This window comes from Balaenoptera acutorostrata, chromosome 13, assembly GCF_949987535.1.
Source record: "Balaenoptera acutorostrata chromosome 13, mBalAcu1.1, whole genome shotgun sequence".
Taxonomy (NCBI): Eukaryota; Metazoa; Chordata; class Mammalia; order Artiodactyla; family Balaenopteridae; genus Balaenoptera; species Balaenoptera acutorostrata.
This window is the reverse complement of record NC_080076.1, coordinates 4,348,701-4,370,212: the sequence shown is the minus strand read 5'-3', so window position 1 is coordinate 4,370,212 and position 21,512 is coordinate 4,348,701. Positions and strand designations below refer to the sequence as shown.

The 21,512-nt window shown below is 37.7% G+C and overlaps 1 protein-coding gene across 4 annotated transcripts in view; it reads left to right on the top strand.

Moving 5' to 3' along the window:
• Positions 1-21,512, top strand: part of ZNF407 (zinc finger protein 407) — a 420,134-nt gene that overhangs the window by 139,931 nt on the left and 258,691 nt on the right. For all 4 annotated transcript variants that reach the window (XM_057526911.1, XM_057526912.1, XM_057526913.1 and 1 more), the window contains exon 4: positions 8,450-8,524. In XM_057526911.1, coding sequence (XP_057382894.1) covers positions 8,450-8,524 — 75 coding nt within the window. The remainder of the gene's footprint in view (positions 1-8,449; positions 8,525-21,512) is intronic.

Genomic DNA, 21,512 nt, shown 5'->3' with positions numbered 1-21,512 from the left:
GTATATTGACACCTTAATGATTCACAAAAAAGAATTATCTGAATAGAAAGTTTTGCTTCTATAGATAAAATGTGATTTGTTTACAGAAATGTATTTGTATACCACTCGAAAATATATTACAAAGTATTGTAGAATAACGAAAAGATACGATTGATTGTTATGACGAATGCTCATGTACCAAGTGTGGCCATTACAGTTGAGATCCTCTCTATTTCCTTTCCTGCCTGCCATATGGTTATTTATTTGTGTTCATTAATTTATTTCCTACCTTTGTATATTGAGAGGGCTTGGACTCAGTGATATTCCAAACAGCAGCTGTCATAACTAACATCTAGGTCTTGCCTTGTAAATACCACTCCTTACTCTAAGAAACCAGGGCCGATCCAGGTCTACAGCAGGGAAAGGACATGGTGAGCCTGGAACATCTTCTGCTAGAAAGTAAGGAAGAGCCTGAACACTAAGAGGAGTGATGTCAAAAGGACATAGAAGCCAGCTTTAAGGGGCTTCCATTGGCCAATTTTGGGATAGTATGAAAATTACAAAGCACAGTTATGATAATTGATTATGAAGCATGGCATAAAAGTGAAAATCCCAGAGTCCATTTAAAGTGCTCTTGAAAGAGAGCTAGAGAGAGCAGATGAGACAGACAAGGGCAAAATCCTGAAGTTCTTTATAGAAGAATGCCAGCTAATAAATGTCGAAGGCGTGATAGAATTGGAACACTGCCATTCTGCAGCACTCCTTATAATCATTGAAATGGGTAAGCTTCATCAATGAGCACTGAAACCGTTGGGAGCTGGTTGTTAGGAAACAGGATATTCACACAATGTCAGCTTCTAGAGGCCACGTGCATTCCTTGGCTCCTGGTCCAATTCTTCATCTTCCAACTCATCACATAGCATCTCTGTGACCCTGCCCTCAGAGTCATCCCCCTTTCTCTGCCTCCTTTCTTCTGTCTGCCTCTTCCACTTCTAAGGACACAGATTACGTTGAGTCCACCCAGATACTCCAGAATAGTTTTCTTATTTTAAAGCCAGCTGTTCAGTGACCTTAATTCCATTTGCATGCCACGTAACCTAACAGGTTTCACGAGATGAGGAGGTGCACATCTTTCAGAAGCCATTGCTCTTGTGATGTAGAGTCACGAGGAGAAATGCACACTTACTGCAGTACTGAAAATCTATAATTCATCTGTCTTTTATACCGATACCATTAAATAATTGAAATTATTGTAAAACTATAGTATAAAAATAATCTATTCATTTAAGGACATTTTCAGAGTGGTAATACCTTATTAATCATAAAACAGACATATCAAGCAAAATGGTAGCAATTTCTATGTATTTTTAATAACAAGGGGCATTTGCTCCAGAAGTCAAATCACATTATAGGTAATATGTTTTTGTGTATCTAAAACTTGAATGATGACCGTGTAACAGCCACTGTGCTAAGTAATGCATTTTTATAACTTTCTGAGATAAGTGTGATTATCCCCACACTACAAATTAGGGAGCAGAGGATTAGTGTGATTTAAAGAATTGTGCAGGATCACCCACATGGTAAGTGGTAGACTCAGGATCTGATCTCGGCGCTGCCTGACTGCAGAACCTGTGCCTTATGAAGTGTGAGCCCAGCCATTTTTATGTCCCAGTCTCAAAATTCCTCTGACTCTACAGCAGCATTTTCTAAATCGTGTCCTGAAGACACAGTTCTAGGAGATGTGCGTAGGTCTGCTCTGAGAAAGGTACTTAGTGGTGAGCAGGTGTAGAGAAAGTGGTCCAGTCTTCCTCCCTCGCGTGGTGCCCAGTGCTCACCAGCACCTCCCTGACTCGAGGTCTGCAGTGTTTTACTCTTCTGATCTGGGACTGTCCAGTCTTATTCCATACCACCCCCCATCCCTACTTCTTTGGGTAACATCCCTGTTAACATTCTGTGGAACAGTCATCTGTAGGATATTTGGCAATGTTGAGAATCTGGATAAAATCTAAAGTTTTTGGCATGATTTATAAGACCCTTCACAATGAGGATTCTGCTTGTTTTCTTTGTTGTCTCAAGTTTTCACTTAATTCTCTAGCAATGTTTCTTGATCTTTCTCTGTTATTTTGTTCCAAACGGTACGCCCTGTTCCATGCACCTGGAATCTGTGCCCACAAGCCAGTTTAACCATTCTGCTCCCAGACTTCGTTGGAACTTTTCTAGAAGCTCCTGCTGTTTGCTCTCTCTGTACCTGCTACCTCAGTCATTGCACCTGACGCTGTTCTATCGTCGTTCATCCTTCTCCTGTCTGTTCCTTGGTTAGGTCTGAATGCTATTTACTTTTGGGTCCCTGGTGCTTGCTTATTAAAACATGTGAATCTTTTAATTAGTGTTTGAATTGAATCACACTGAATGGCACTGTAGTTCCTGTGAACATAGTGTTCCTAAACAGATTCACAGGAGGGTAGACATGCTCTTCCTGCTAACTTGGTGCCCAGTACTCGAGAGGCACTGGCCAGTGGGAATGAGGTAGAATATTGGGGGTGTTCATTATTTCTTGAACCTTCGAGCCTAGGGTGCTCAATCGCTAAAAGTGGCAAAGGTTTATATAAGGCTAAGAGTGTGTCAGGTACCAGGCATTAATCATGTAACCCTCATGACCACCATTCCATCTTATGTGAGAAGAAACCAAAGGCACCTCGTTAAATAACAGGTCTCAGTTTACAGAGAGAATTAATGGTGGCCCAGGGTTGGAAACACAGGGAATTTATTTCCAGAGTTATACTCCTTAACTGTCAATACCATCTTGGCTCCATCTTACTTCAGAGGGAGGAAGGTTGGGTATCACCTGTGAGGTATTCTTCCCGAGTGTCTGCTACATCTGTATTAGCACCTGGAGGATTAATAGGAACCCTGAGTTCTGCACCTGGTAGGAAGGCGAGGGCCTTTTGTAGAGGCCAGAAGGAAAAGTGAAGGGATTGTGGTGGAAGAGTAGGTCCAAAGCGTGACTTGGTTACGCAAAACACAGAACGGTGGGCTCTCTTATAAGGGCTCTCTCTGAAGTTCTGACAGTAGACATAGGATTATTGGTGATGCAGTTTTTGTGTAGGTTTGCTTTCTTATGAGATTCTAGGATTTAGAATATATGTATAAACACTTTGAAAAAACCAAATATGAGTTTCTTTTAAAGATATATCAAAATTCAAAGTTTAGAGTTTTGACTCATTCAGGCCATTTTTTTCTCCAAGTTAGTTAAAATTTTTATTTTTAATTTAGAGACCTACCATTCAAAGTCAAAACTATTAAGAGGGACACAACAGAACCTTGGGTTGTTGGACACTTGGATGTGTGTGATGGTCCATTATTCTTTGCTTGTGGCTGTTGCTCAGTTTTGGAGTGCATTATTCTTTCTTGGCCCCCAGCCCCCTTCTTGGGGATTAGAGTAAACAGAAATGGGCATCGAATTTACGTCTCAGGTCAGTGGCTTTCACATAGGTAGGCACTGTTGTTTGACGTGGTAGGTTTGTCAGATCTTTGCATCTTGATTTTCTAGGTAGTCTTGCTGCATCTGCTGAAATTTCATTTAAGTTGTTATGCGTATCAGTTAAGATGCTATCTGAACTGGCTCAAAGGAATGGAGGCTTTCAGAGTTGAAATCCTTCAACTATTTTTTTTCTAGATGCAACTGTGTCACCGACACTATTCTAAAAATAGCAGTACTAATATTAGCTATTATTTATTAAGTTGTCTTTATCTGCTCCTCATGCCACATTGTGTTTATGTTGTTTTATTTAACTCTCACAAAACTCCTATGAAGTATTGCTTTTCTTATGTTTCAACTGAGGAGACTGCTACTCGGAGAGTGTTCTTAAAATTCTCAAAGTTACAGGAGCCGTAAATGGCAGAGCCCTGACAGGAGTCACTTGTTCTCACTTGTACTTGAAGTGCTACCAGGGGGACAAATGCTGCGTGGTCCGCCCGACCTGAGGAGTTAACCAGCCTTGACCAGGGACATTGCCACAAGTGTCTGCTCGCGAGGGCTTTGTTTCTTGTACTCCTCAGATAGTCTTGGCCTGCTAACCTTGCAGCTTGCCGTTGTTGTTTTTTTAAATTTTCTGCTTCTTCAGCAGTGATGAAAAACTGTCAACTGTATTCTTGTTTGGTTCACTCAGCTTTTCACTGTGTGGCCCCTGTGCTCTGACAAGCTGTTTTGGAGGTGTGTGGCACTGGCGTAGACGGGGAGCAGCTGGGAGAATGGGGTGGATTACTACAGATCCCTCAGTAAGACTAAAAGGATAAGTGACTGTGCACGCGTCATGGTCAGATAGTAATGAGTTCTTAGAAATTTTCTTTTAACTTACTGTGTTTAGATTTTAACTTCTTAACAGCAAATGCACTTTCTTTCCTGTAACCTATAGTGCCTACGTGGATCTGATCATCAGAAATTTCTGAGGAGCTGGGTACTGTATCTTATAGGCCTGTCTTTCAGGAGCATCTGACCTTATTCGACAGATGAGGGAAAGAAGCAACGTAACAGAAATTCAGGGAAGCTGCTGTTGCCGCTGCTGCGTCTCTCGCCTTGAGTTCGGGAGAAACACAGCCTGTGCACACCTGACTTCTGGCCCCTGAGTTGAGCACCCTGCCTTGCACCATGTGAGGCGGGAGTGCCAGGGTGCCGTGGCTCTGGGTGTCTCCTGCTTGTCACGTCCCGTTCTCTGTAGTCATGGTTTTGTATTGTATTTGCTTTCATGGGTAAGTCAGATAATCTTCCGTGACTCACAAGTGAAATAATTCTGCAGTGAGAAAATCTGAGGGGCTGAAGGAAGAGGTTTGTATTCTATCTCCATATAGTGTAAGAAAAATTATTTTAAAATTAGGAGTTCAAATCTGAAATTTTTGTACTAAAAAGTAGAAATCTGTAGCTAGTTTGCAAATGCTACTGTTGTGCTGTTCTTTTGACACCAAAAACAATTTCAAATGATGCTATTTCAGGCAGTTACAGATACTTGGAAATCAATCATACTTTAAACAGCACTACTTTTTATTATTTCAAGGTGTTCCTTTAAACTCAAGACCAGTAGATTCAGCCTCCTGTTAGAGACCCGTCTTGGATGTCAGTGGGCTTCCTCACTGAACATGTCCTAAAATGATGTTCTCCTTCAGACCAGCTCAGTTCTTCCCAAGCCGAAATCTTTGATGTTGTCTTTGATTCCTCTCTTCTAGACTCCATGTGAAGTCCCTAGGGAAATTTTTGGTTCTAATCACAAATATGTGTCTAGAATTTGACCAGATCTCTTCTCTACTGCTAGCCCTTGGTCCAAACCACTGTCACCTCTTCCTGGATTATTGCAAGAGCCAGTTAGGTCCTCCCTCTCTTTGTGTCCCCGCGACGCCCCCTTCCCCTGCCCCCGCAGTCTGTGCTAAACAGAACAGCTAGAGGACTCTATTAAAATGCGAGTCCCGCACATCTGTCCTCTGTTCAGATGCCTGTGACGCTTTCCTTCTCACTCAGTGCCAGCCCGGGCTATATGGCCTACGAGCTCGGTACCTCCCCCAGTGCCCGGCCACCACCTCGTCCCTCCTCTGCTCCGCGCTTCACTGCGGGCGGCCCCACGGGCTCATGCCCCAGGTCTCCATGGCCGCCCTTCCTCTGTGGCCGGCTCCCCCCTGCTTGGTGGAGTGTCCAGCTCGCCACCGCAGCCCTGAGCCACCCAAGTGTAGAATGCTGATCCCCTGCTGAGGTTTCAGCTCTTCCTTCTCTGTTTTGTTTTTTCTCCGACCACTTTTCACTCTTTAAGATGCTCTGTATTGTAGCTTTTGTTCTTGTCATCTGTTTCCCTCACTAGGTTTTACGTTTTCCGAGGCAGGGACTTCTCTTTGTTTGATCACCTGTGTACCACAGTTGCCTAGACCGTTCCTGTCTAGGGTAGGTCCTGCTTTTAGCACACGCATTAGCTTGCGCACACGTGATTAGGGGAATCCATGCGGTAGCGTGGCAGGCTGAGTGCTGCTGCTTCGTCCTGATGAGAAGCCACAGGTTATAGAAGGAAAGCTCCGTGAAGACGCGACTTTAACTGTCTGATTTTGCATCCTACATGCAGAACCTGCCCATGGCCGGTACATAGTCACCAGTGAATGAATGGAAACAACCAAAGTGTTAAGTCACGTGTACTCATTGGGAGCAAGGCATTTCAGTTGTATAGCTTTTCAGATTCCGGATTATTTTTGTTTTATTTCTGGTGGTGTCTAGATTATAAATTTTCCAAAACAACCATTATGTTAAAATATTAATACTCTTATGATGGCAGTGAAGGATAGGCTCCGTTCAGTAATCACAAATTACTGGCAACGTTATTATCCATAGAGGTTGGTAAGTTTATTTTAGTTGGTCATGCTTGGCTTATACTGTTTCACTGTGGATGATGTTGAGACTCTTACACTACACATACTTTAGTTAGACCAAATTTAAAGAATTTATAGTTACTTTATGTCAGGTTTTGGATGAATAAGTATTTTGCATTTGACTACAATTGAGCTGTGTTTTAGTATTGTAAATTCTTCCCCATAATAATAAAAAATTGTTATTCCTCTAGATAATTTAGTATTATAGACATTCAGCAGATTATGTCAGAATGTTAAATTATAGGAAGAAGCTTTCCTTCTCTGTGTACTTTAGTTTGTTCCCCTGTACAGTGTAATATTTTTGTTTTACTTCTTAAACCTGAAACATTTTAATTAATAAAATTTTTGTCTTTTAAAAACTGCACTGTGGTTTCTAAGCTCAGATCTCTTAAATTATACTTGGTCATATAAATAAGCTGTGCTTTGCAACTCTGGGTTCTTAACCTTTGCTCTTTGCTATTAGCTTTATGTTTTTTTAATTATAGGAAAATAGAAGACAGTAGGGAAGTTATGACTTAAATGGACTGTTGTTATTGCTGTATTCTTTTTTAAGGAAATGAAAAATATTATTTATTTTGTTCAAATCAAACAAACAAATATAGAATATCTTATACTGTAATTTTTGCTAAGCACTTAATATCATCACAGTTTGATTCTTTGTATGTAATAATCATTTTTTCATTTTATGGATTGGTGGTGTGATTGGTTATTTATAGTTGTAAAGCATGTGTTGTCCATAGTTGTTACTCAGTGTAGAGAAAAGAATGAATGTTATTTTTAGTGTTATACAAATGCATTACTTGAATAATGGACTCAGTCATTAAAAAAATACAAACATATTATTTTAGCCTCAGAACTGAGGTTCCCTAATATTATATGAAAATAACCAAAATAGACCAGACATGAAAAGGAGCATTCACATTTTGGTCTTGGCTTTTGACACACGTCTCTTCCATAAGGCCATAGTACTTTATAGTCTTGTGTTGCCTGTTTGTGCAAACATGTCCAGATGAATTCAGTGTTTAATGTTAAGAATCTTATAACATGCCAATTTGATTTGTAGCCCTTCATATCATAGAATGCTAATTAAAATCATATTTTTGCATGTCATGCCTTTCATGTACATATGCAAATAGATTCTCTTGCCTTTCAGCTATTAGTAATTAACTTTATGAAGGACAGCTGTAATACGTAATTAACAAAAATGTTTGCAAGCCCTTTTACACTGAAAGTTACAACAGTAAATTTTTATTTTTTTGCTTATCAAGAGAGCCATTTTAGTCTGATGCTTCTGAATGAGATCTAAATTGTTTTAAATACTCACACAACATAATTAAATTATGTGGTACTATATATATGCAGAAGAGTGGTGCACTATGCACTGGCTGCTGATTCCTGCCCATTTCATATCTATGTCAACGAAATTGAATTAAGTGATCTGATTTGTGTGTAAAATAAGATAGCGTGTCAGGTAATACTTTTTGCTTGTTTTAGTTATTGATACCTTCTGGGCACTTAAGTACATTTTTTTTTGCTTGTATTGCAGACACGGTAAACATTTATATCATTTTAAAAAACCTCTCCAAATAATTACCATGTTTTTAAGGAAGCTTCATGAAGGCTATTCATTTTCTCTTTTACAGTCCCTTAAATGTTTAATAAAATGATATTTTCTCAAACTCATTTCATGATTGAAGTGTGGGATCAGCTAAGGGGCAGGGAATGTGATACTGAGGTGTTGCTTTATCTTTCTGACTAACTGACAGTGAAGGCAGTGACTAAAGAACTAAAATCATCGGTTTGGTCCCTGTTCGTCTACTCAAGTGAGAAAATGAACCCGTGAATTTAAATGCAGTTATTTCTTTTGGTTTCAGGTATTGCAGTATATTAATCTGTATGCAAGCTTTCTGCTTAGAATTTAGTGCCATCGTAATGTGTATTTTCTTGTTACATATATATATATATATATATATATATATATAAAATCCATGTCTATTTTTTAAAAATTTAGTATGTATTTCTAGCAGAGAGTTAAGTTTTAGTTCTATAATAACTTTTTTTTTTTTTTTAGGGTTGCTTTTGTAATGAAGAAACACCTAAATACTCATCTACTGGGAAAACATGGAGTTGGCACACCAAAAGAAAGGTAATTTTCATCCATTTTTAAAAAATTTATCTAATATAATTATGTTTTCATTTTAGATTTTGTTTAGTGGGGTAACTCCTAGAACTTTTATCAAGTCAGTTTGTCATGTTTTACATTAGTGGTACTCTGTTGTTGAATATCATATTTTATGTCATTCTCCCATAAGAATTTTTTTTTTAACATCTTTATTGGAGTATAATTGCTTTACAATGTTGTGTTAGTTTCTGCTGTATAACAAAGTGAATCAGCTATATGTATACATACATCCCCATAGCTCCTCCCTCTTGGCTCTCCCTCCCACCTTCCCTATCCCACCCCTCTAGGTGGTCACAAAGCACCGAGCTGATCTCCCTGTGCTATGTGGCTGCTTCCCACTAGCTATCTATCTGTTTTACATTTAGTAGTGTATATATGTCCATGCCACTCTCTCACTTTGTCCCAGCTTACCCTTCCCCCTCCCTGTGTCCTCAAGTCCATTCTCTACATCTGCGTCTTTTCCAATAAGAAGTTAATGTTGCATTTTAATTGTAGAAAATTCAATCTAAGAATATTTGAAAATATTTGAGGGATTTGAATTTGTGAATTTGTGAAACAACCTTGAAACAGTAGAAGAGTTAAACAGTAGAAGAGTTAAATCTTACTGACCTCTGCGTCAGAATGAGCTAAAATAAATATGTAAAACCAAACTGTCTATTTTCATTTGAACTTTGTGTATTTTTATTTTGAGGTTTTAAAATAACATCTTTTGAATTCTTACTGTAGAATTAAACATTGCTGATGTTAAAAAAGAAATACATCTTGTGTCATCCCCCAAATAATACTACGGTTGCCATGTCATGAAAAATAACACTACAATTACTGTGTCATCAACTGCCAGGTTTTCTTTTTTCTTGCTACTGTATCATAATTAGCTTCATCACATAGACTTAATTATATTAGGTGAACTGAAGTACAGCAATGTCAGCTACCAGGTGAGCCTGGCTACTTCTGAAACTCTAAATCTTTGAAATGTGCAGCTCCCTCAGCACTAGTGCAAGCACTCTCACCTCCTTCAAAGACCTGGTAGGTTTTCAGCTTTCCCCAAATCCTCCAGGATGGTATCTGAAATTCTACAGACACTCCTAGAAACTTCTGTTTTAAATACTATTTGAAAATGTCAGTCATGATGCAATTTGTTCTATCACTCTATAGCCTAGGGCTTCTTCTGCCATGTTTGTAAATGTTTAATAAATTTTTTAAAAATTTAAAATACTCATCAATATGTTCTATGTTTACAAGGAATTTAACTTGACTTTTCTATTGGTGGCATATTGTTTTCTTTAGCATTTTAGTTTGGACATGACTACTGTGTCAGAATATTGGAATGTTACATATGTCTACTTTCTGCCTTTTGTTTTCTCATACTTTTCTTTGTAACATTATATTTAACTTGAGACAAAATTTATGTGTTGAACAGATCCTGAATGCATTATTCTTGAAATTCAAAAGATTTTGTATTATTTAAATTGTAATTTGGAACCTGTCGAAGTTATGTTTTGTAAGTATTTAAGAAACAAAACATTTGTAGTTATTGTGTTCTTGTTGCTTTCACTTGCATTATCTCATTAATCATTATATGACCTTATCAGTGGTGCGTTATTATTCTATTATAGAACTAAAGACAGATGCAGGAATATACAACAATTTCTTCAATATCTCATCATTAATAAGTGTTAGAATTGTTATTTTTCTAATTCTGGTGCTCTTCTGTGTACTGATTATATTATCTCACATTGAAATCTTTACATATAGGTACTTAGGGTGTTTTATTCACACAATAAATTTGAATGAAAACAATCTAGATCAGATAATTAGTAAAAAGAAAATATTTCCCTACTATATAACTTGTATACATTTTGAACTCAAATGTATCATTTTTGCTTTTTATTTCGGAATTTTAAAAATTTGAGTATGTCTGTTCATATGGTTTCATATTAATGAAAAATTCAACATCTTATACATATATTTATCCTCCAAGCACCTTAAAAACAGTAGATACCTCCTATATATGGTGCTAGGAGTTTGAAAATTCCAGTTGTACTCATAGGTTTTTCCATTTACCTTTTCCTGTGCATTCCAGGATAACTCTCTGTTGCTTTCACTCATTTCAGTACCTAATACAAAAAGAGAGGCTAAAAAGAGGCAAGAGAAAGATTGCATGTCTTTTTTCCCCTTTGAGATATGGTAAGCTTTTTCTCCAACTTTTACATGATTTTTGTCCTCAAATCAGGAGATGAGTCTCAAATGGGAAAGTATCCCTCATCTTCTGGGTTATTACCTTCTAAGTAGTCCGAGTGCAGAGTTCATCTACATTCAACATTAGATTGAATTGTTTTTCCTACCAAAGATTCTGTGTTTCAGAGGACCTCTTGTTTATGATATCTGTTGATAGATAGGGCATTCCCTCTTCCTGATAGAAATACTGAGTTGGAATGCCAGGGCTTCAGCCGCAGCATAATTTTCCAATAGACATCCATAGCTGGAGAAGGCTAAGATTTAAGTAGCAAAATCTAGCACAGTAAATACCAAAAGGCTCCTTCCTTCCAGTCTACCTTCCTCCATTCCTTGGAGAGGGAATTGATGCCTTTTAACAGTCTCAGGAAACAAAGAAACTCTTTATCAGCATGTTCAACCATCTCTTTGGGCATAACTGTTCTCTAAATTAAGTTAAACATGTTTTTCTTACCTACTTAAAACATTAATGCCTTGGCCATAGTTTTGCAAGCTTGCTATATTTTAATTTCTCTAGGACAGTATAATCAGTTTATTCTTTTTATGTTTTGAATTTGATTCTCCCCTCTTATGCATTGCATATTATAGCAAATAGTAGTAGAAGTTAGCTAAATAGGCTGTGACAATTAAATTAATAATGCATTTTGTTTGCAAGTATTTAGGCCTTGTGCTTTGACTGATATATGCAAAAATGATAATTTATTACAAATAAATCATATTCTTGCACTATAGTTTGATGAACTAATGAATTTGTCAGCATGACTGTCATTAGCAACAGAAAAGTAGATAATTTCAAATATATATTTTTTGACTCTGTGAACACCTGAAGTGATGGCTTGTGTAAGAACATACTTTTTTGTCCCTAAATTTGCATGAACTTATTTTAAGGTAGTATATTACTATATTTTAGAAGTCTTGTACACTTAAATATAAGCAACTAAATATAGCCACGTTCAGTTCACATTCCAAAATGATAGACTCCAATTAATTTGCAAGTTCATTCTAAAGTATTCCTTATTTTAAGTAAGTAATTCTCTTTATAATATAGTTAGCCAAAGTAGCTTTCTGACTCTCTGAAATCTCTAATAGAAATCTAGAAAACGAGCTTATCCACAGTTATCACAATTGAAACAGCCATAATAAGTATATCTTATGTGAAAGCCAGGTGCATATTACAATAGAAAGAGATAGCATTTGTAGTTCAGTGCTTGGAAATCAGCTGGGCTTTGAATGACTGTGTAAACAGGAGGAGGGGGAAACGATTCACTCAGAATTTCTGATCTGATACATTGCTTTTGTGGTATCTGGGACAACATCAGGAAATGTCTACACTGGCAGTATCTATGGAAGGCTGATGTGCTCCCCAAACCAGTTTTACCAGTAAAGGATTTTAAGTTGGATGTGTATATCTGAGAATCTAAGAGCTAAATAATGTACCTAGGTTTTCAAGTTATTAATGAATATCTAGATTAAAACCTTAGTATTTCTTCAATTGAAGCAATTTTTGCAGGAGTCTGTGAATATTCTAAGTCTCAGATTGTGCCTTATTGTCAACCTAGCTGTGGAGTATCTTCAGGCCCCTGGGGGCAGGCTCAGGGCTGGCCAGTGATTTTGTTCAAGTGAATGGGTTTCCCCCAGGCCTCCTTCAGATTCCTGAGCCCTGATATTTTTGTTGGCTTCTCTCCTTTATCAGACATTTGTAACTTGTGATTGGGCATCTTACTTTTAACAGTATCTTTGAGCTTATTGATCATAAAATCTTTTCCCCTCATTTTTACATATACCAGATATTATGTAGTCTGAGTGTGGGATAGAAATACTGGCAGCCCTGATAGTGGTTCTAATTTGTTATGAGCCATTGCTATAGGACAGGATGTTGTGTAAGTCTTTTGGAGTCTATCTCATCTCTTTTCTCAAGAACTTTTTTATTTATATGGTATAAATTGTATGAAGGCATCATCATTGTTTTCTGTCTTTCAGTTTAGATGTAAGCCTCACCCTTTTTCTTTCTTTCTTCCTTTCTTTCTTTCTTTTTCTTTCCCTTTCTTTCTTCCTTCCTTCCTTCCTTTCTTCTTTCTTTCTTTCTTTCCCTCCTTCCTTCCTTCCTTCCTTTCTTTCTTTCACATCTTTATTGGAGTATAGTTACTTTACAATGGTGTGTTAGTTTCTGCTTTATAACAAAGTGAATCAGCTACACATATACATACTGAAGCATGAGAATGTCATCTGAAACCCAAACATTCCTGGGCAAAGCATATATACATGTACGTGCACAGTTGTTATTGAAGCTTTGCCAGTGATACTTTGGGTTCATTAGAAACTTAGGTTACTTTTAATTAAGAGAATAATACATTTTTTTTAATACATTTTTTAAAAACTCTGAATTACATATATTTAGGTAGACTCAAATTTTTCCTATTAGAAGAGATTATATTCATAATGTGAGATCAACTCCTGCTGTTGTCACTTTATTGTCCATTTTAAATAAGTAACTTGCCTTTTGGCTAAGTTGTTGTTATTGCTTATATTTTCTTTTATTAAAGGATCAACCATTTTCCTTAATATTTGTTCCATGTGAATTTCTGTAAGGTAAATTCTGTTTTCTATTTTATCATTGAAACAGGTAGCTTATTCTCATGGACGCATTGAGATATTTCATTCCGTGTTGAGTGTCCTTCTCGTCTCTGAAGAGTGTTCTTTATAACACTTGTCAGTCACGTTGTGTTTTCTGGCTCAGGTCTGCTATCCCGTCACCGCTGCTTATCGCTTATCGCTTATCGGTTTCCCCTCTCAGTTCTTCTCTTAATCAATGGCTAGTGATTTTTTTTTTCTTTAATGAGGCCCAATTTTGGAAAAATAAAGTGTCTATGGGCTCCCTTCTGCTTTAAAAAATATTTATATAAGAAGTAACTCTGTTGAGCCAAAATGGAGGAAAAACGTTTCAATTCATTCTATCTCGGATTGCTTATTTTAATGCGTGGGAGGTTGTTGTATTTCAGTGACTTACTATTGCTTTTGCGTGAGCTTAGGACTCCCTTTCCTCTATCTTCTCCCATTTCTCCATCTGTAGACAGCATCTAGTATGTAAATAATATCCTATGATCATTTGACATCATTTTATTATAAGAAAGTTGGATTGAATAGGCAGCCCTGCTAAATAATTATTTCTATGTGGAAAGATAGATAGAAGTCACATCACTCATGTAAAGCCAAGGTTGTTATTTTTAGAAAACTCCCTTCTATATTTTACCAACTTAATCTGACCACTTATTAAGGTACATAAGGAGATAGTATATATTTTCCACTGAAGTTATCTTGTTAGCATTTGAGTAGTATTTCTAAATTAAATGGATAATTAGGATGTCCTATGGTTGCTTTATGACAAATGTTTTCTTACTGAAATGGGTGTATTCTAATTCTTACTTTATAAATTTTCCAGGTGAAAGTTAGCAAAAGTTAGCATCACTGGTGAGAATATCGGGATCTCAGCTCCTCATTTGCTTGTTGAAGTTTCCAACTTACTTTTTGGGGAGGTGTTTGGACCTAGTTACAAATGGTTCTCATGACTCATCTCTGAGGGGATAGAAAATCCACTTTTCACGCTCATAACTTCATTGGGGCCCTCAGTTTCCATGAAGCAATGGTAGCCCTACTCCTACTTCAGTTGCGTAGTGCAAAGCTATGTGGAATATCTGGATTCTGTATATTTGTCCTATAATTTAGTTTGCTGTTCTGAATAAATATTCTTTCCACTCATTTCTCAATGTGCTTTCAGTTTTACCCTTCAATCAGTCCCATCCCTAGAGAGCTGCTTTCCTTTGCCCCCATTGGTTTTGTTTTCTTCCTCCAATAACATTTTGACTGATTTTGTGCTTAGTTTTTATGATAATGACTTAAATTTCAGAATGTTTTAAGAAGTAACCTTATAAAACGCGTGTCTTTATTGTAAAGATCGTGCTCAGGGGCGCAGCTCCTGAACACATGTTGTATTTTCCTGGTGAGATCCTGGGGGGAACAGTGTCTTTCTGGTCTCTCTTCCAGGAAAAGTTGTGCCTTTCTGAAACAACTTGTCATTTTGGTCTTAAGTACTAGCAAATCGTGTGTATAATTGAGTTTTCTTCTTCATGTTTACTGCTGGGAAGCTCAGTGCCAAAATTGTAATTCATCTCTAGAAATCAGGGTGGACTTCATGGAATGCATTTTATTTACTACTGTTATTTCTAGTTTCATCTTTTTTTCCCTTATGGGAAATTCCCATTTTATGTGAGCGGTATATTTTAACAACCTCACGTAAATCAAAGCTCACATAATTCAAGGGAAGTTTTGCAATGAGAATTTTTGTGGAGTAGGGTCAGTATTTGTCTGGGAGGACATGTCTCCAGCCCTGTGGTTTGGGGGCATTGTGTCGAGCAGTGTGCAGCCCTGTTACGAGACGTTTTTTTAATTGTCCTTGCCCTGTTGTATGAAAATTTAGTGCACTTTAATGGTGCTTTTTATTTTTCGAGATTATCTTATTTTGAGGAATGCTTGCTCCTAAAGTGTGCTGAGCAGACATGGTGTGTACTCCCCTGCCAAAGAAGGGAGGGTTGCTTAACTTTTATACCAGGGTCCTTGCTCTCTGCTCTGTCAAAAGTAACTGCTGCTCTTAGTGCATCACAGCTGTGCTGATAAAATTCCATGTTTACTACTCTAGGGGAGATTTTCATGTTAGCAGTAGGGGAAGTCTAAGTGTTAGAAGTATGTGTGTGTTACAGAAATGTAAGATTGTTTTCTTTGTTTTCTAAGATTCATTTTTTAATTTTAAGCTAGTATTTTATTGAGCATTCATCTCTGTGTGTTTTATTCCTGGGCATTTAAATAGACATGGATATTATATGATTCTTGTTTTTTAGAGGATATTGTAGGTTATGCAATTATCCATAATATGTGAAAAGAAAAGCTACACAATGACACAAAAGAAAGTTTTAGAAGCGGGAACAATTAATCTTGCTTAAGAGGTATTATGGGGGATGCTAATGAAGACATCTAATTTATTCATTAATTTATTCTCCCAATAAACATTCACTACATCTGCTATTTACAATTACTGCTGTGTTCCAAAACTGAAATGGCATGTCGTGTTAGACGATACACCCTCTGTTCTCATGCCCCTTCAATTTAGGGTTGATGGACTGAGGCTAAGGGTAGAGGGATAATATGCACATAAAGGAAAAAGAGAATTTTATTAGGAGGCGCTGACAAAAACACAGTAGGGTGCTATTCCAGAGAGTGTCTGGGCCGGGTGTTGCTTTAGGATGAGTGGTCAGGAAAGACCTTTCTGAAGGGGTGCGTTTTAAGTGAAGCGTCGATTCGGCGCCCTCCCAGCAGAGGGCAGGGTCAGAGGCCTCCGGTGAGGCGCGGCGCGCGCGAGCTTGGTGAGTCCTGTTCCAGTGTGCCCTGGGGCTGGGGGAGGGCAGAGGGCAAGATGAAGAGCTAAGATCCCAGCCGTGCGCTGTTTAGGAAACGGTCACCCGTGGGAGTGTTTCCTTTAGCGGGGTCACGGGACAGGTGAGGGTGGGCCTGGGCAACTGAGTCGGAATCCGGCTGGAAAGACCCTTGAATGCTGTACCAGCTTTACCTCTTACTCTGTACGGAAGAGGAAGCCGGCAAGCCGCCAGTGTGGAGTTCAGCCCCGGGGCAGTGTGGGCAAGGGGATTCGCCGGTCACAGCGACTTTTCCTCGAGACCCTCACCCGCTCTCCCTGCCTCGCCTGCTCCCTCTCTCCCTCAGTGCCAGTCACCTTGCCCGATTCAGTTGCGGAGCTTGCCTGCAAGTAAGCCGTTTAGGCGTTGGTTTTACAGGCAGACCTTGTTTTATTGTGCTTTGCAAATATTGTACTTTTTACAAATGGAAGGTTTGTGGCAACCCTGCAACAAGCAAGTCTGTCAGCTCCATTTTTCCAGCAACATTTGCTTACTTCCTGTCTCTTTGTCACATTTTGGTAATTCTCACAAGATTTCAAACTTTTTATTATTATTATATTTGTTATGGTGACCTCTGATCAGTGATCTTTGATGCTCTTACTGTGACTCTGAAGGCTCAGATGATGGTTAGCATTTTTTAGCAATAAAGTATTCTTAGTTAAGGTATGAATATTGTTTTTTAAGACATAATGCTATTCCACACTTAACAGACTACAATATAGTGTAAATGTAACTTTTATATGCACTGGGAAACTGAAAAATTCGTGGGACTGGCTTTACTGTGATACTTGGCTTTAGTGTGGTGGTTGGGAACTGAACCGGCAGTGTCTCCGAGGTCTGCCTGTATTTTGTTAGACACATTCTGTTCCCTACTCCATAACGTATTTCTTCCTTTCTCTATACTTTTGTTCTTCCTATTCCTCATTACACTCCTGCTATATTCCATCTTTCCTGGTTATCATTCCAAATCATTATTTTATTTCAAGCTTCAGTATGAGGCCCCTGTCTTCTATGAGTTTCCTCCTTGTGTATTCCATCTCTAAACGATTTTGCTTTTTTCATCATATTCCTATGGAACCTTGGTGAATAAAGTATATATATTTCTCTCTCCATCTCCCAAAGTGGAAACCCAAAAGACTATAATGATACTGTATACGTTATAATGATGTAATCTAGTACTAGCTCATTGAGTTATTAGACCAGAAATGTATGGTTTAGTACTGATAATCTTTATTAAAATGACATCTATTTTGTTCTGTTGCCTCCTCTTTCATTCCTATATAGAAATAAAAGTGAATTCTGTGGAGATAGTGAACTATACCTTTTCTAGTATGAATGTTCTAATTGCTTTTGCATATGATAATACATTGTTGTTTAATGTCACAAGTTAATTTTTTAAGGTTTTTTTTTTTTTTCTGCTACCATTTAGTAGTTCAATCAGATCTTGGGTATAAGAATATCTGCCGTTTTAACTCTTTTTTTTTTTTTTTTTAAACTCTTTTTGAAGTCAGTGAATAAGTGATCCCAAATATGATCAATCAGATATGTTAAATGTTCAGAATATAGGTGTTTTCCCTCGGCAGGCATCTAGAATATTTTTGGCTATTCTCTTTTTTATTTCACTTAAATTGCTTTTAGAACACTGGGGCTTATGCATCTGGACTCTGATTAAAATATGCCTTAAGCTCTTATCCTTAATTTCCCATCAGTGCCAGAATTAAAGAGAACAAAGACCTATATGTTCACTGCAGCCTTCAATTAGGCTTAATTACCAACTTTCATACAGTTTCATTATACAGTACTGACTTCTTGTGAGATGTTCTTTATATTCTTGATGTCTTGGTAGTTGCTTATAAAAGTGCAAGTTTAAAATTTTTCCTGAGGAATTTTCAGGAAACTTACAACCTTTCTGAAGTAATTTTTGTAAAGTTGGGTCAAAGCAATATGATGATCCATTTTAACAAATGAAAAACAAGATGTTTACATTTCATTATGCCACAGAACTCTGATAGGAAAAATCAAGGGTTTACACAGGTTATTCTCTAAGATATCTCCTCCCACCCCCAGTTCTTGGTCCTTGGGTCACTTGAATAATCCACTGTGAGCTTCAAACAAAGGGCTTCTCCACTAATCCTGTGCTGCTCTCGCCCTCGTACTCAGAGAAAACAAGCAGACATTGATGTTCCGTAAGAGACTGGTCGATCTTGTAGTAGTCCTGATGTTCCACAGAATGGCTGTCTTCTGCTGCAGCAGCTCCTTCCTTCCCTTTCAAAAGAGTCATGGTGTCATTTGATACGTTCTAAGATATTAGCACCTCCTAAGGTTGAATCATATGAAATCAACACTTAGGTTAAAAACCATCAAATATTGGCAATTTCATTTGAGTGAAACCTAATTCTATTTAGAACTGTTTCTAGCATATGATGCCAATATAGAGATCTGCTTTTCAGTGAAGTAATCATTTCCATTGAGTTTTTAAATCTTTTTTAAAAAAATTTATTTATTTATTTATTTGTTTATTTAATTTTTGGCTGCGTTGGGTTTCCATTGCTGTGTGTGGGCTTTCTCTAGTTGCGGCGAGCAGGGGCTACTCTTCGTTGCAGTGTGTGGACTTCTCATTGCGGTGGTTTCTCTTGTTGTGGAGCATGGGCTCTAGGTGTGCAGGCTTCAGTAGTTGTGACTCACGGGCTCTAGAGTGCAGGCTAAGTAGTTGTGGCACATGGACTTAGTTGCTCCGCGGCATGTGAGATCTTCCCAGACCAGGGATCGAACCCGTGTCCCCTGCAGTGGCAGGAGGATTCTTAACCATTGCGCCACCAGGGAAGTCCCTCCATTGAGTTTTAATGTAATCCAGTTCTTGCTTTTTTTATAGACAGTGATTTCCTAGACATAGTGTGGTGCAGTAAGTATGATACAGAAATTGGGTCAGGATAACAGGAAAGCTATCTCAGCATACTTTTTTTTACTGTTTCCACTTAGTGTCCACTGAAAGCCATGTCTGCAGGTCTTCTAGGCCTGTGTCAGCTGTAATTTCAAGGCCCAGATTTTGTCTCACTGTGAAAATCCTTCCCTGGATTTCCATTCTATGTAATCGCTTCTTACTACTAAGAAGACTGATGTACAACTTAGCACATTCTATTTGGTTTCTCTTTTTTGTTTAAAACACAGTGGGTGTATGCCCTGGGTCCACACTAGATAATTTCTTGAGGGTGTGGTTGGCAACTTTCCTTCTCTGTCTCAGCTTTTCCAAAGGTGACTGACATTCAGTGAATATTGATAGATTTAAGATATTAAAGTCCTCATTGAAATTTTTCTTTTTCAGGATGGACTTTTTCTTAGCTGGTCTAACATATGATTTATAGTCACATTTCTAAAAAGGCAGTGCAAACTAGTGTAGTTGTATATAACTGTCTATGGTCCTGTCTCTTAATGGAGTCAACCTCAAGTGCATTCTTCCTGAGTCACTGTGGCTTTATCACCTTCTCCTGGGAGGCCCAGGACACATGTTCTCATTTTTCAGGGTTATGGTGACATGGACATGAATTTATAGTTATACAAGTACAAAAAAAATCATACTATATATAAACACAGCATTTTATAATTTAAAAAGTGCTTACTTCTAGGTAAAAACATATTAAAGAAATTTTTAGTTGCTAAGGTCTAAACAATATCTGTGTCTCCTTTTTCATGCTAATTTGGTGGAGAAAAGGATTATGGGAAACAGCAGATTCAGCGGAACATATATATAATGAAGTTTTTATTTAAATTATACCCAAATTTTCTTTCAAGTTAATTAAAACAATAATTTCCCCTTTCATTCTCACAGTGCATTATAATATTCAGAATGTCTTTTTCTCATTTCACATTTATAATTACATAATATGGATATGCCATATATTTTTGGCAACTAGAAAGTGGCAGTCTTATTGCTGGATATCAGGTCTTTAAAATTTTATACCTTTTCCTTTTTGTAAAAAAATATTGTTTATATGATAATCATATCTTGAAGATTGGGAAAATTTTTAACAAAAGAACTAGCCCAATGCTTATTATTTATTAGTACTCATGGTAATAGCAGTATATGAACATATTCAAAGTCTCAGTGAGTTTTTGAGTTTTCTCTTTCTATTAAACAGGGGAAAAAACCTTACATAGAACACTGCTGTGTAAAACCAGTAGAAACCAAGTGCTCTGTCTGAAGCTGCAAGGGTGGGGGGGCGGCCCAAAGACCATGTCAGTGGTGGGGCACCTTCTCTTCATCTCAGAGAAGCTGTGGGTTCCTCATCAGATTAAACAGAATCTCTTTATACATAGAGCTCATTTACTTGTATAGTAAGCCATTGACTTTTGCAGCTTTAGCATTTGTAATATTGTTGATCCCTAAGTGATGAGACATAATTTAAATTTCTGTGGAAATTCCAGTTTGAATCTGATGTGCTCAGGTGCCGCTGAGTCCGAGCCCTTAACTTAGCTGGTGTTAGATCTCAGTACAGCTTTATTTACTGTGCTCTGCTTGTCATAGGTATCTATGCCTCTGAAGAAGTGATTAAAACCAAAAGTTTAAACAGATCCAACTGCTGGAGTTGATGAAAATAAAGAAAGAATGAAAAAAATGGAAGAGTGTAATCATTCTTAGCTAGAGATGTAAGGTTGGGATAAATTAAAATCTGGAAGGTGATGTTCTAGTTTTCAAGTTCAGTGGTAAATTCATAGATATTCGTTATATTATTGAGTGAATCAATAAAATAAAGTGGGGCCACAAGTGGATCAGTGATGAGCAAACTTATTTTTGGCCCAGTTTTGTGCCTTGAGGTCTATGTAGTGAGACTGTGATTTGCCACATTCATCATATGCTTGATGGGAAACAAAGAAAGTTGGTTTCAGAAACTTCTATTTAGTTCTCTAGCTAGTAATGAAAGTACCTCATTCAATGAAGGAGAAAACTTTATTGAGTCTTGAAGAGATGGCTCTCTTATTGGTAATGTTATGAATGGAATACATCTGGCTTTCAACAAAAATGTCAATTCTTAGAAAATCATTAGTCTGTAAACATTTATCTGAAATAACAGTGGGGAACTATTAATTCGTGTGGCTGTTAACTCACTTTTATTATGAGAAAAGTTTGACTTGGAAATTTTAGGAAGTGTTTTCCCTTGCATAAGGTCAAGTTGGCGGTGGAGGGACCCTCAGCTCACCCTGCCATGGAGAAGCACTTTCTTCTGAGTGAAGCGGCTCTTAGAGGAGAAGGGTTGGGA